The sequence below is a fragment of the Apus apus genome, chromosome Z (genome assembly GCF_020740795.1).
Source record: "Apus apus isolate bApuApu2 chromosome Z, bApuApu2.pri.cur, whole genome shotgun sequence".
Classification (NCBI taxonomy): Eukaryota; Metazoa; Chordata; class Aves; order Apodiformes; family Apodidae; genus Apus; species Apus apus.
This window is the reverse complement of record NC_067312.1, coordinates 23,818,085-23,833,062: the sequence shown is the minus strand read 5'-3', so window position 1 is coordinate 23,833,062 and position 14,978 is coordinate 23,818,085. Positions and strand designations below refer to the sequence as shown.

General features: G+C 43.6%; 1 protein-coding gene across 1 annotated transcript in view; it reads right to left on the bottom strand.

Annotated features, from left to right (window-relative positions):
• The window catches only part of PIK3R1 (phosphoinositide-3-kinase regulatory subunit 1), a 58,002-nt gene extending 47,477 nt beyond the window's left edge, over positions 1-10,525 (bottom strand). The window contains exons 1-2 of the mRNA XM_051642220.1: positions 10,422-10,525; positions 4,999-5,762 (exon numbers count right to left, since the gene is read on the bottom strand). Coding sequence (XP_051498180.1) covers positions 4,999-5,332 — 334 coding nt within the window. The 5' untranslated portion in view covers positions 5,333-5,762; positions 10,422-10,525. The remainder of the gene's footprint in view (positions 1-4,998; positions 5,763-10,421) is intronic.
• Positions 10,526-14,978: the final 4,453 nt, after the last annotated feature.

Sequence of the window (14,978 nt, the reverse complement as noted above, 5' to 3'; positions counted from 1 at the left end):
GACTCATTATTACAGAAGGCTAAAAAAAGGTAAGCAAAAACACTCCACCTAAAGCCACTGGTGTAACATATATAGAAAGAAATAATAAAATCAGTGTGATAAAAAAGACAAACAGTTCTTATAGCATCAAAATACGAATGCCAAAGGCAGTATTTTTTTAGACTAATTTGGTACAGCTAGGAAAAAAAGATGCATTTCAGCCACACAAGACTTTTCAGGTCTGAAATTATCTTTGAGGATCAAAAAGGGGTTGCCCAAGTAATATGTTTTTCCCAGAAGCAAAAACTGGTAAATTAAAATATTCTTCTCAAAAGTTCTCTCTTTTACCCTATGACGATTAAAATACAACACAGAAGACGGTGATTTAGAAGCTCTTGCTTCCTTCCTCTACCAGCAGGTGGGGCCACGCAACAACCATGAACTTCCGAGTCCATTGCCGAGGTGCAATTTGTACCACTATTTGCAAGCGTAACCCTCTGCTCTTCGTGCTGCTTACCAAGTCTTTTTTAGTCACTATCATCCTAATTTTATTACTGTGAAAAAAAAGTTGCAAAATCTTTGTTTTCATTAGTGATAAAGGAGGTGGCAGAAGCTTTGTTTTCAGATGCACATGCTCATCTGGCAGCGAAAAACCTGCCTTTTACACCAAGAAATGTGACCAAAAAGTGGCTGGGGAGGGTCTCCAGCAGGAACCTGCCCCATTTCTCAGTATATGTCAAAAGTGACCAGCTTGTGAAGTTCATGACTGACTGGAGAGCAGTTCTGATAACTGCAGCAGGACAAAGGCTTATGCTCACACTGGGCTTTTTACAATGAATCCAGGGTCTCTGGCTTGAACACAAATACCTTCACCAAATGAGATCCTGACTCATCACTTCACCCCATAATTTCCTTTTTCCGTTTGCCTAAATCAGGACGACTGTTTATTTCTCAACAGGCGCTCCAGGCTCACTGCATTCCACTTATTATGTCCACTGATTTACAAATATAAATAATTTCCAGAAATGCAATCGCCCTACTAGCTTTATAGCAGAATTAAATAAACAAATCCTATAGCATATTCAGTTCAAGCATGCACAAATGGTTTTATGCTGTCAGTTTAGATCTTTGTCAAACATTGCACAACCTGGTCTCTGAAAGAGAAGAGTTTTCAAGTGTTCTATGTCATGATCTTTTTCTTATTTGCTGATCTGTATCTGTTCTAGGAGAAATGTGTAAAGAAAGGCGGTGTTTTCTTTTTGTTTTGTATTTTATGTTTGTTTTGTTTTAAAATAAATCTCTTTGGGTTATGTTTAGGCTCTAAACCAGCTAAAATCGTGCAAAGTGTGAGCATGCACAACCCTTTCAAGTTACTGAGGAAGTTGCTGGAAGGTTCAAAACATTGAAACAAACAGACACATTATTCATACAAAGTTCTGGTCTGCTCTTCTGCACTTTGACCTTCATTATACAGCGGGAATTTAGCATTCCAAGTTAAATCTTAAAAGTATTTCTACCAATCAGTCAAAGCTTTATGCTCCAAAGTCTGCTTCAGATCAGCCTTCACAAACCAGGTAACGACACAATACTGTATGAACCAACTTCAAACGCATGCAGCTGTATCACATGAGCTGAATCAAAGTTCACAGAACTCAGCTGGACTCAGTCCAACTTACGCACTTCTCATTTTCAAAGGCTTGGGCGAGACAGGGCCAAATGAGAGGAACTAGCCCCTATATAGTTCAAATTTAAAAGAGAAAGCATTTCAATAAAAAGACATTTCATAACAACTCTTTATTACTTCATGTAAACCCCACGTCTAGTGGAGGGCATAAAGATGACTCTATGATGGCTCTCCACTATTTCAAGTGCCTTAATCCCTCCAGCAGAAGCCAGTCACCCTTGCCTAGCAGGAGAGGAAACCTGTGGAAAAGCCACATTAGGCCAGTAAGAGCTTCCTACCAGCAACAGGAATTTAATCTCTCTTGCCATAGCTCTGACCTGTATCAGGTCTGAAACTGAAAAGTGCAAGAGACTTCCTGTAGCTCCTATGTCCCCTTTATTTTAATGTATTTTCAGATGCAACAAAAAATGACCATAATGTCCCACCAACTCAGACTAAATCTATTTTTGTATTGACAAAGGTAAGGCAAGACAGGCAATTTCAGTCAAGGAGCCCCCATACTGGTCTTGACCAACTGTTCTAGATGTTTTATCCATTGCCATGGATAAAACAGAAATCTGGGGAAAGCTTTGACCTAAGCATTTTAATAAACAAATGTTTTAATAGAATGACATCACTAGAACTTTTTATGTTTTCAGGTTGGCTTTTAGTATTTAAAGAGCTCCCCATTTATAAGTAAGACTATGACTGTATCAGGTCTGATGAACAACTCAGATGTTTAAGATTATTTATGTATTAATACAGCAGCATAGTGCCCAATATTGTAAATTTCATCTAATACAAAACCATCTGGACATTGATGATTAAGTGATCAAGCTTAAGAAGGCCAGAAAAAAAACCACATTCAGAATAAATTATTAAGTATGAAAGATTGACATGATCAGAAAGTATTTTCTTAGAAAAATATGAATCTATGTATGTGGTAAAATAAATCATTATTATATCAATTTTCTTTAAAATATCCCATTAAGTTTCTGATACTCTTTTTCAGCACATACACAACAGGGATACACACAGAATTGACTCTTCACAGAATGAAAAAGGTATATGGATTAGAAATAACCGAGGCACATTTAAGAGGTCTGCTTCTAGTTCCCCATTAACTTGTCATTTTGATCCACAGCAGTTTCAAAACATCAACTACTGAAAATGTAAACTTGACTGTATTTGGTCAAGCAAGTTTCATACTACGCATTAATTTATTTGAAATACACTCCAAGGGTGTAGAGAGAAGTATCATCCTGGGAAGAATTTTCTGGCCCACTTCCCATTACATTGGCTGCTGAACAATATTAACTGTGCTGTTCCCTGCATCAAATCTTATACACAAAAATACTGAAGCCACTTGCAAGTCTAAGGTATATGGCTACATTATGCTTCATCTGAACTGCATTTCTTCCTGCACTTTTGGTTCCACCACAGATGTAATTTTTGTACCATCCTGGTCACTTAAAAACACCACCTTCATTTTGTTTTTTATAACACTGTTTCAGTGCAACATTTTCCAAGTGCTTCTAGGACTTCAAGAGCTCTCTGTATTACTTCTTTACAGTAAAAAGAAGTGTAAAGAGACCACCTGTTATGACTTTTCACAATTTAAGTAAACATACATTATTTTAAAAGTCGTTAAACCTAACTCTTTAGCTACATGGAGTTCAAATTTCAGTGTTTCCCCCAATTCTGATGAGGGGAGTCTAATCCTTGATCCTAGTGCATTATTGAAGGTGCCTATTATTTTATATAAATCTAAAAATCTTTAATTCAAAAGGAGTTATGTGAACTTAGCTTATTTTTTTTAATCAGAAAAATAGAAGGCTGCATTGCAAGCTGATTCTTAAGTATTATGGAGCACAGCAGGGTCATGTGTGCAGACTTTCAAGATTAAGATTCCCAGTTAAATTAGAACATTTTCTTGTCTCTAATTTCAAGTCACTAAGGCTTGGGGTACTGTCTAATCCCAAGGAAGCAGAAAAGCCTACATTCAAACAGCGCCCCTCCCCCACTGCAATCTGCAGCAGAGTTTCCCAGAGTAACTCTCAGCAGCTGAAAACACCCATAAATGTTAAGAGTCCTGGGGCAGGCTCGGAAACTGCAAGATTAATGCCACCATTCTGCAGCACTGTACTGTGGCCAGCTAACAGCATGGAGCTATGAAGAGAAGCATCAAGTAAGTATGAGTACAAAACAAAGCAAGTTACAAAGCACTAATTCAAGTTTGAAGCAATAAATGCATCAAAGCCTGGGATGCCGATTACTTCACCACAGCATGCAAATATAAAGAATTAGATTTTCTCTCCACCCTCTGCCTCTCAAAATGACCTGTCAGCATTGAAGTTTCTATCCAACGAGCCATGTTTATTCTGTGGTTTCATATCAGAGACAACCATGGCGAGAGGTGGGTTGAGAAAAAAAGTCAGTATTGTCTGATCAGTACATAATAATATCCAATACAAGGAATAATCAAATAAGTGTTTCCTTTCAAAAGTGAACACCCATTTTCAAAATTTATGTAATGAGAAGTCATGAGACTCTATAGTGACTAGAGGCTCTTAAGTTCAAGGACTTAAGAAATAGGGACACTATAACCTACAATGCCAATACACCAACATCTGCCCCACCTTCATTCTAACCATGATGCACACATAGGCATTACACACTTGAAAGCAATTCTTGAGTGCTTAAGAACATTGCTATACAAACCAGCTCAGATTTGCTCTTTCTTATGCCCCCACCATGAAATGCTTCTGCCAGGTTTCCACTTGGTTGCCACAATTTTCTGTATTTCTGTTATCTTCATTGACTGTTAGCACAGCTGAATATAAACTCTTAACAGGAACAGTGAGATGGAAGCTGATAAGCTGGTGTCACAACTCTGCTAGTGATGCTGCAAACATTTCTATCGAGACAGAGTGATACTATTCAGGCCTATGGTGTCACTGTGAGAATCAGCATCACATACTGTGATGATAAACCACAGTGAGAAACACTTCCACCAGCTTCTTATAAACCTAACATAAATGCTACTCTGCTCATTCTCCATTTAGGTCTTTACAGCCGTGAATTATATGCATACTTTCCAACCTTTGAGATGTACTTCACAGTAAGTTATTGGTCTCTGTGGTGCCTGAGACAAAGCACATTAAACTACAAAGTATGTGAGCTAAGTATTATGAAGTAATAAGTTAAGAAACAATTCTTAATTGACTGAAATGAGCCGTGTGCTAAAAGAGGTGACCACCAGGTGTTATACACGTAAACGTACAGTCAGGTAAGTTTATGAAACAAAAATATTTGAAAAACATGGGGGACACACACCTTCCGAGAACAGTACTGACCTTGTTGCTCACTCTCTGCTTCAACTTTTGCAGGACTGGGTGCTACTGGAAGGGGTCGAGGAGGACGAGGCTTCGGAGTTGGGGGAGATATTTTTTTTCTCCCAATGTACTCTACATAAGTTCCTGGGAAATCCCCCCTCTCCCCTGTGGTTTCATTAAAGCCATTTAACCAGCCAATTTCCTCAGGTTTTGCTTCTTCCCCTTCACTGAATCCAAGTGCTAGTAAGGTACCTTTATTCACAGTTAATATATCCCCTAAGTGCAAGTCAATGTCTTCTTCTCGCTCTTTTTTGTAGTCATATAAAGCTCTGTATTGGTATCCTTCGGCACTCATCTTGGCAAACGATTTAACATTCAGAAGTGTTATTGAACAGTATCAAAATGCAATTGTCCAGTTATATTTTTATGTACAGAGAGATTCAAGATGTATTGAATGGGGTAATAAAAATGTCAATAGCAATGTCTAAGTAACAAAATCCACCAGAAAATCAAAAAGCACCAGGATCTGTCATTTCACTGCTGTTGTTTTTACTGATGTATTTATTCTGAGTCAACGATGGTAGCAGAAGTATATGTTCCACTTCTTCTTTGTCTAGCGATATTCTTCCAATCAGGTCCTTTTCTGTGCTTGCTGACACTTCAGGGTCTCCATATTCAAGTTCAGCTGATTCTTGTAGCCGATCACACCTTCATCAGATGTATTTGCCACAGATTTCCCATGTACCTTAAATATTATGCCTCCAAACTCTGCACACATGCTCTTTCTGGAAAGAGAAGAGAAAATTGGTGAAATTGTTTTAAATTGTCTTTAGAATTGTGAACTTGGCATTCCAGTTGTGGCTTCAGCTTTCTGCAAGCCTGCCAGAGGTTGTGTCGTGCAAAAGAGCCCTAGATAACAATAAAATAAAGCAACCTCACAACAAAAATTTAAAATCTGCCAGCTAACACTTGTTAGGATGCATGCCTAATTACTTGAGCTAAATTTGCACCCCTGCAGTATGAGGCATGCTTCCTTCTCTGTGGCTTATGGCTACTGAAGTCTCAGAGTGAGAGGGCTAAGCCCTGGAGCTATCCCTGTAGTGCAGTATCTAACCTGGCAACAAGATTTTACATGTTATCTGCCTGACAACACTCAGCCTCCTCCACAAGAGGTCTACCAGGACAGAGGAGGAGCTCACTGTAATTAGCCCTGAAGCTCACGACTGGGGTAATTCAATCTCCTGCCGTTTATGCCGAGGGTAAGCATGGGCAACAAAACCCAGTTCAAACCGTATATTCCTAAAACCTGTCGGAGAAAGGGGTCTTTTCATAATCTGCAGGAGAAGCAAAAAGTCAAGAACGCGTTTACTTGATGAGTATCACATTTCTGTTTTCTTAAAGAGGGGCTTCCCCACTCCCTCGTCTTCCATTTTTTTTTTTTAATGTGTTTATGGTTTAATACTAGAAAAACAATCAGCAACTGAAACAGGCACACCCAGACCACCTAAGCAGCATTACCAGGAGTAAAGTAGCAGGATGCGTGATTAAAGTACACTAAAGGCAAAAGGATACAGGCCTGAACACCTGAATCAATGTTGCCTGACCATAAAGCAAAAAGGAAAAATATGACTAAAAAAAAGAATCCATTAAGAAAGCAGTAGCTTAGAGACATACAGAACAGTGAAAGTTTTCTAAACATTACCTCAACTGCTACTCATTTTCATCTACTTAAAAAGACAAGCACAATCATAATTTGAAATGCTACACTAGGAAACAGAAAGTGCCAACTACGTTGCATTGAAACTCCTACATCACAGCTGAAAAAAAGATCCGAGGAGCCTATGTAATACTAGTAGGTAAAATATTGTGTATTATGCACTTAGTGTACAGAAAGCTAAGTTTTTTGAGAAACACTTTCTTTAACATTGTAAAGTGACACCAGCAGACAGGGCTGAAACAGGGAACCTCTGACAGCTCTTTTCCACACCATTTTCTCTAATGTCTCCATCATCAAGTCCCTGGAACATGACTAACTAAAAACTGTAAGAATGTATATGGGCTTCCTTTGCAAGCGAATGACCCTGATCCCTAATTTGTATGCAGCTCCTCTTCAGTCCATTAGGTCTAAATATAATTCCCTGCAGCTTATTGCACAACATCTCTTGTAACAGAACACAGAAAAAAAATTTGTAAGTTCTCTAAGAACTTCCTTATCATCCCTTGCAGTCAGTTTTTTTACTGTAGGAAGGAATTATCTAAGCCAAAATTAGACTTGTCATTTCAAAAAGCCTACACACAAGTATTTATTTGAATAACTTGCAAATCTATCCATGTGGATTAGGCATCCACTCCCACCAAAATTTAGTGAGAAATTTCTGCAGCCACTTCTGAAGCACTAAACTGTGGTGCTTAGCTAACACTTGCAAATGTCACAGACTTTGCAATTACCGTGAAGAGAGTTTCACTGATATTTCATTTTGACTCTCCTACTGGAGGAAAGACAGGGGGGAAAAGAAAGTAAACAAATCTAAAGCACAAGTATCAATTAAATTGCACAGAAGCCTTTTCAAAAGCATGGGTTTCTCCCTTTTCATATAGGAAGGGAACAAAATGCACTTACACACCTTACGTCTAAGTATTGAAGCTAATCTAAATGTTTCAAATCAAAACCAACTACACACAGCAAAACCTGCTAGAAAATTACCACTTTGACTACATTAAATACTCTGAAATATTTATTTTCTTTTTAAGAAAGGTTCAACAAGGGCTCTGCTACAACTACTCATTTCACTCCTACTGCCTACAGGCATTTTGGCAGTACACAAAGTAAGTCCTCTTAAACACTGCATAATTTAACTGACTTGACCTACTCCTCTGATCTTTTATTATCAAATATATCATAGCAACTTTATGGCCACATATTTAAAATTAGTACTTGTGTCTCTTACACTGGAAATGCTGTAATAACATAAAAACTGCTCATGAAGTTTTTAAGCGGAGTTTTAAAAACTTGAAATGTTTATGAGACAGGACAAAAGGTCTGATACACTTGCATATTAGAACAACTCAGTGCAGTTGTGGTAGCAAAGTTTCCCTAGATCCAGCTTCCTTGAGGCTCAGAGGTGCAGTACCAGTTCATACTTACTCCTCACCCCTGCAGCTGGTACAGGGTCCCCAGAATCCTTTCTCCTGGCTGATCTATGGTTCAGGTACCTGGAGACACACCCATGGGTGAGTCATGCTGAATTTCTCCAATTTGTGACTTTTTCTTTTCTCACTATCTGTCAGGTTTGGGGATGAAGGAAGATCCAGATTCAGAACGTTGCAGACATCCCTAATGCAAGGACAAACAGCAGTTCTCCACCTTGGCCTGGTAAAACTGCAGCGTCTCCAAGGAGCCCCCTTTGACTGTTCTTTACTTACTGCTCTGTACAAATTAATTCTCTTTACTCTGAGAGAAGCTACATGGTCTCCACACTCAGACATTTTGACTCAATCTGACTTAAGCTGATTGGTCTTAAATAGCTTGGAGACCATCTTCAGTAGAGGGGAAAAAAAACAAACCAAACACTTTAGGCAAGAAACATTGTTATATTTGAGATGATGTATTACTGGCTTTCTACTTGGCTGGTGCAATGGAAAAGGAGGAAGAAGTATTGTCAGAGAATCAAACCCTCATTTGTTTTTTATTTACTGCCTAAAAGCTTGATCCCAATAAAAGACTCCGGAATTTAAGCAGCATTCTATTCTCTCATCAGAATGTTTTATGTTTGGCTTTTCAACAGTTACAAAATTTAAAATTAAACAGAAAGATGCAAGAGATTGTTGTAAATTTTAAAACGAAAAGGAAGAGGACATGAAAGCTTCCCCTGAAATCTCCCCAATTAAAATTATGTCTGGCTCCCACCCCACTAGTACCCAAGCACTTCCTCCCATACTAGCTAGCATTCCTCTATTGACTGATAATAAAAACTTCTTGCTCTGAGAATTACCAGCCTAACCCAAGCTGTACAGCCTGTGTTACTGATATGGCACCCCTATGCAAGACAGCAAAAATGTTCTCGCTTTCATAATAGCACATTTAATAAACACATCTCTGTGTGCTGTCATCCCTCTCATACTTACTCTGAAAATCCCTAGGGAAACAATGCCTAACACAAACTTCCCTTCCGCTGTGATTATGAGCTTCATCAACACTGAACAGACTAAACATGCTTCGGGAGACACTGAAATAACAAGAATTGAAGTTTGAGTAGGGAATCTGCCTGGAGACTGACTCTTCTCCCCACTAGGTGTCCACACACCTGTAACTCAAACTGAAGTTATCTCTGAAGTAAAATGCTGCCGCTCTCCAAACGGAGATGACCAAGGTAAGTACCACATCAGAACATTACCGTCTGCAAGCGAGGTCCACGATATATCGTGACGAAGGAAATGACTACTTGAAATACCTTTATGCCACTTGCAGTCTTTTAAAGAGTTATTTTGAGCCCGAGGAGATCCTACTACAAAACAAGTTTAAATGCGAACAAAAGGAAGAAATAGGCTAGCCTGACCGTGGACACTGTAAAGCACGTCCCATTCTGAAACATCTCACAGACTTTAACGGGCTGCAAAGCTAAGAAAGAAGGCAGGGGAACACCAAGACCACTTTAGAAAAACCACAAAATAGTAAGTAAAAAACCCAGGAAGGCAGAACAAGCCGAGCCTCTACCCCGTATGGAGGCTGGGAAGCTAACTCCTCCGGCAGCCCCGCACAGGCACGCACCCGGGCAGCGGCCCCCGCCGAGCGGCTGGGTCCCCGCGCCCCTGCCCCGCTCAGGGAGCGCAGCCCCTTCCAGACGGGGCAGAGCTGCGCGGAAACGGCGCTACCCGGCCCGCGGACCACGCCGGAGCCGCCGGGACCGCCCCCGCCGGAGACCCGGGTCAGGCAGGCTCGACGCCGCGCCGCCCGCTCGCCGCGGCCGCCTCTGCGCTTTCTGCCGACAGCCCGGGGGACGCCAGCCGGACGGGGGCACCAGCCCGGCTCCCCACGCCGCACGGCAGGGCCGGGACCTCTGGGCAGCCCCGCGGTCGCAGGGCTCTGCCCGCGGCACGGCGCTCCGCTCGCCCGGCCCGACCAGGAAGCGCCGGGCGGCCCCCGGCCGCGGGGCGAGAAGCTGCACCGCCCGCGGGGCTCGGCGCCGGCCGCAGCGGGCGGCCCGCCCTGGCCTGCCGCGCCGGAGGGCTCGGCGGCGCCACAGCCGGCCCCGGACAGGGGAAAAAGTTGCAGGGGCCAGCGGTGGCGGCGCTGCCGCTCGGCCTGTCACCCCGCAGATGCGGCCGGCACCCCGGTCCCGGGCGGCTGGCTGCACGGCCCCGCACCGCGCTGCCGCGTTCCCCTGCCCCGGCAGCTGCCCGCGGGGCAGCGCCCGGCGGAGCAGCCGCGGCGGCACCCGCTTTACCTCAGCAGCGGCGGCCACACCGCTGTCTCCCTCCCGCCGCCGGGCAGCGGCCGCTACGTCTCCCGCCCTCCGCCGTGCGCCCGTCCCGCCTAGACGCCGCGTCCCCCGGCCCCGCTCACCGCCCCAGTGGCTCCGCGGCGCCCGGCCCGCCGCCGGCACTGCCTCCGCCCCGCCCGCCGACTGACGGCCCGGGGGGCGGAGCCCGCGGCCCCGCCCCGGCCCCTGCTCGCTGCGGGCCGAGGGGCTCGTGGCGGCCCGGGCGGTGGGTCGGGGGCAGCGGCCGCTCGCAGCGAAGTGGGCGGGGGGTTGCGGGCCCCGGGCGCGGCGCCCGGCGGTGCGGCGAGGCCTGGGTGCTTCGTGCGAGGCCGGGGAAGCGGCAGGGAGAGGAACATGTGCTTGTTCCTCTTTGGGGATTTTTTTTCCTTTCTTTTCTTTCCCCTCCGCCCCCCTCCCTGACTGAGGTAACGTGATACGTCGGCGGAGTGTGCCCAGAGCAAAGCTGCCGGCCCTGCTCCCCGCTGCCTGGGCCAGGGGCGCGGGGCAGGGTGGTCCCTTGCGGCAAGGCGGTGGCAGCCTGGAGCCCCGCGCCGGGCTGCCTGAGCCCCCCGGCTCGGCTCGGCTCGGCTCGGCTCGGCTCGGCTCGGCTGGGCTGGGCTGGGCTGGGCTGGGCTCCCCTGGGGCAGGCTGCCGGGGTCACCGGCCACGGCTCTCCCCGCGGCCCTTGCGCAGCCCCGCGCCTCCCCGCGCCCGAAGCTCCAGAGCCCCCGCCTCGGCAGGGATGCCCTGCAGCAGGCGCAGTCGGGGAGTGGAGGTGGTAGCTGTCGGTAGCAGCAGAGATCGCCGGTTGATCCTGCTAATTACCATCGCAGGGTGCCCAAGGTGGCTGGGCTCAGTGCAGCACAGAATAAAATGACATGTTCCCTGCCCCAAGGAGTGCACCGTCCCCGGTTGATCTGACAAGACGAGGGTGTGACAACACCACGAGGTTGCAGCAAGAGAGTCGTGCTGCTGAGGAATGTGCTGTGTTTGAACAGATTTATGTTTATCTTTAGAAACTGAACGTGCATGCATATGTTAATATGACTCAGACATCGTAGAAGTCGCTGTGAAAGAGGAGAAAGTGGTTTGAGCAAAGATCAACCACATCCAGGCTTGCAGGGAAGGAAGGCAAGGGCAGCGGTGCAAGAAGCAAGCTAAATGTTCATTGAGATCCGTGCTGTGAATACAAGTGCCAGGAGCCGACCTGATTACATGCAACCAAATGAGAGATAAATAGAACATCAGAAGCATTTGTTGCAGACAGAGTGCAAGGCTCAGGCCTTGAAACACCATGAGACACTGTCAGACTGGTAAAGTAATACAGTCTGAAGCCTTATGATCGAAAGAAGAGTGTGTAGTGGCTGGGGGAGAGGTAAGAGTCCACCTTGCTTTCATTTGGCAGTTGGGCATTCTGAAACAGTGCTTTAGCTTATGGTCTGATCAAGGACAATGGAGAGAAAAAGTGGAACAGTTTTGCTACGACAAGGTGTAATTGGTTGTTGCCAATAGATCGGTGAGCATGGGTTTGGAATCCTTACACTATTGTAGATATTTTTCCTGAAAAATGTTCTAGACCAAGAGGTTTGGTGGGGGAAAAGTGGAAATCTCTTACCAGCTGTGAATTCTTTAAAATGTGCACTTCCATGACCTCTTATGCTTTGGAGAGGATTTTACTTTTTTACCTACTGAGTTCCTAATTATGGAAGCTTCCAAGGTACACTAGAAGGATGTTTCCTGGCACTCATTAATAATTTCTGTATTGATTCATTAGGAGACAGTTCGCTTCAGGACTACAGATGAGAGATGACAGTTCATAAGGCCTCTGGGGTGACAGCATGGGTCTAACCCTGCAGGAGCATAACGAAGCACTGCGAAGCTGCAGCCTTGGAGTCACAGGATCCAGTCCCAAGGAAATGGCAGCAATGCACTCATTAGCCTATCTAGCAATCTAAACACACAGAATGACTTTTAAACGACACACTCCTTTTGGTACAGAGACCTTGTTTGGACCAAAGCAAAAGCATTGTTGTAATTTAAATGCTAAATAGTAAAATTGTTGAGGGAAATGGCAGCACTCTCTCATACATATTTTTGTGAGATTGAAAATGCAAGCAGCAGCAATGTTGAGAAAGAATGTTCCATTTCTTCTGTTCAGACTGCTGTCTCTAGCATTTGCTGTTGCTGAGGGCAAAAACAGCATGGATTTTGAAGGGGATTAGACAGACTGGCTGGTTGGAATGCCAGTCCTGGGCACTGGCCTGACAGTGGGTATTTAAGGGAGCTAAAAACCTCTTGAGTAATGGTTCCTAACTGGTGAACCAGACTTGTCCCACAGGTGAAGGAGGAGGATGCACAAGTTGAAAACCCAGGTCTATTCTTCAGTTAGCTACTTTTCAGGAGGTTTTAAGGTAAAGCTTTTGCATATAAAGCTTATTGTAGGCATAATGCATGTAGATGTGTTTAATTAGGTCTAGATTTGTTGAGAAGGATATTCTTGACCAATGGAAAGGTTAAGTCATTGATCACCTTGTAAACAGGAGGGATTATCAAGGCAACAGTCAATGGAAATAAGAAAATACAGAAGGGTAAAATGTGGGTAAATCATAGGATTACCAAGGTGCAAGCCATACACACTTATTCATGCTGAAGAAGACAACTGTAGCCTCCATCTGTCAGGAGATTTCTTGAACATTTCTGCCAGAGGCTGCTTAGTGGAACACAATAAAAAAAGTGAGCAGGTCTTTTGTTCAGTACTAGTAGCAATCAGGTGATTTAGCCTTTTCATCTTACCTCTGAGTAAGCTTTGTGTGGTAAAGGTCATACAGCACCAGAGAGAATCTACCCTGGAAGTTCCCTTTCCTCTTGCAAAAAAAGTTCAACTTGATCTTAGAAATGAAATTTTGACATAAGGAAAATGAGAGGGGAAAATGCAGTCATCAGGGAATCCTGTAGGGAAAGCAGAGTTCCCAGAGCCTCAGATCTCTTCCACTATAACCAGTAAACTCCATTTTTCTTCACTACTGATACATTTTAAGCAGAGGCATTTCCTTCTGTTTCTTCCAAGACACCATAGCAAATCCATTTGTAAAGTAAAATAATTTAATACTAGTGGATTTTATCAGTGCTGAATCTGATCTCCTGGTATAGCGTGAGCAAAGTTTGAAAAGACTGTGTGTGGGGAGTTTGACTGGAATTTACCTTAGGTGTGATGAATGGTAATGGCATATGTTATTTACTAAGTTCAGAACAGAGCCCTGTGATTTGTGACATAATATCATGCCATCCTACAGCAGTGGGGTATTCAGCCAGCTGATTTTAAGGCTGAAGTTGAAAGAGAATCAACACTTTCATTGTTTCTTATTCCCAAAGATGAAAATTAATTTACACAGTTTAACTGTGCTGTTCTGCTAGGACACATTGCTAAATGATTCGTGTAATGCCCAAAGGAGTGACCACAGTGGGGGGTCAGGAAAACAACAGGAAAATCTGTCCATAGTTATTGTAGACTTGAATTAAATACAAAATAATTAAAATGGATCACAAGAAGGACAAGCATGAAAGACTGTGAATAGTAATGGTTTCCTGCCATAGCTAGGACAAATAAAATATTGCTGTTTGAAAATGTGGGTTTATATGTGTTCCAGAAGACAAAACAGCAATATGAAAAGTTGTTCCTTCAGTGCTTAAAAGTGTTTTAGCAGATAAAGGAAAAGAATGAGCTAAAAGTAAGATAGAGAGATCCATAAAGAAAGAAGCAAAGCTTGCTATCATATTAAGAATAAGAGAAGCCTGACAACCTTCATTTTGAAACTGAAAGGAAGCTGATCAGCAGCATACCAGTCATGCCAGGCATCACAATGTCATTTGATTTGAATTTATTTCAGTTTTGTGTGAAGGATGGAATGACTTCTATCTGGCCAAAAACCTGATATCAGCACTAAATGTCAGTATCTCAGCTGATCAGACAAATCTCCCTTTATAGGCATTTCCAGTGCATGACTCTTGTCTTGCTATGGTCTCAGGCTTTTTTCCATTCTTCAAGATACAGTGACTGAGGAGGTGGTAGAATCTATAATCACTGGAATCTTTTAGGAAGGCTAGTCAAGCAGCTGCCTGGCAGAGATACTGGTTCTCCTGCCTTACCAGAGGGATGGAATAGATGACCGCTGGAGGCCTTTCATGGCTCAGTAAGTGTGCATACATATGTATTATCAGAAGAAGACATAAACTCTGAGAAATCATACTTTCTCTTAATTAAATTTCCCCAGCAGAAGCAAAGTGGCCCAAGAATTGGTCCCCTGCTTCTATCTGAAATCCGAAAACAAGATGACTGTGGCTGAAAAAGCAGAGGGCCTTACCTCTGCAATACAATCTGTTAGCTCCAGTTTGCTTTGGAGCACACTTCTAAAGAACAAAACTACTGGAAAACAAGATTTCTGTGTGCAAATCACAGCCAGAAAATATTTTTGTGTACATGAAAATTCTTCAAAATATTTTGCTTAAAAAAAACCAAACTAT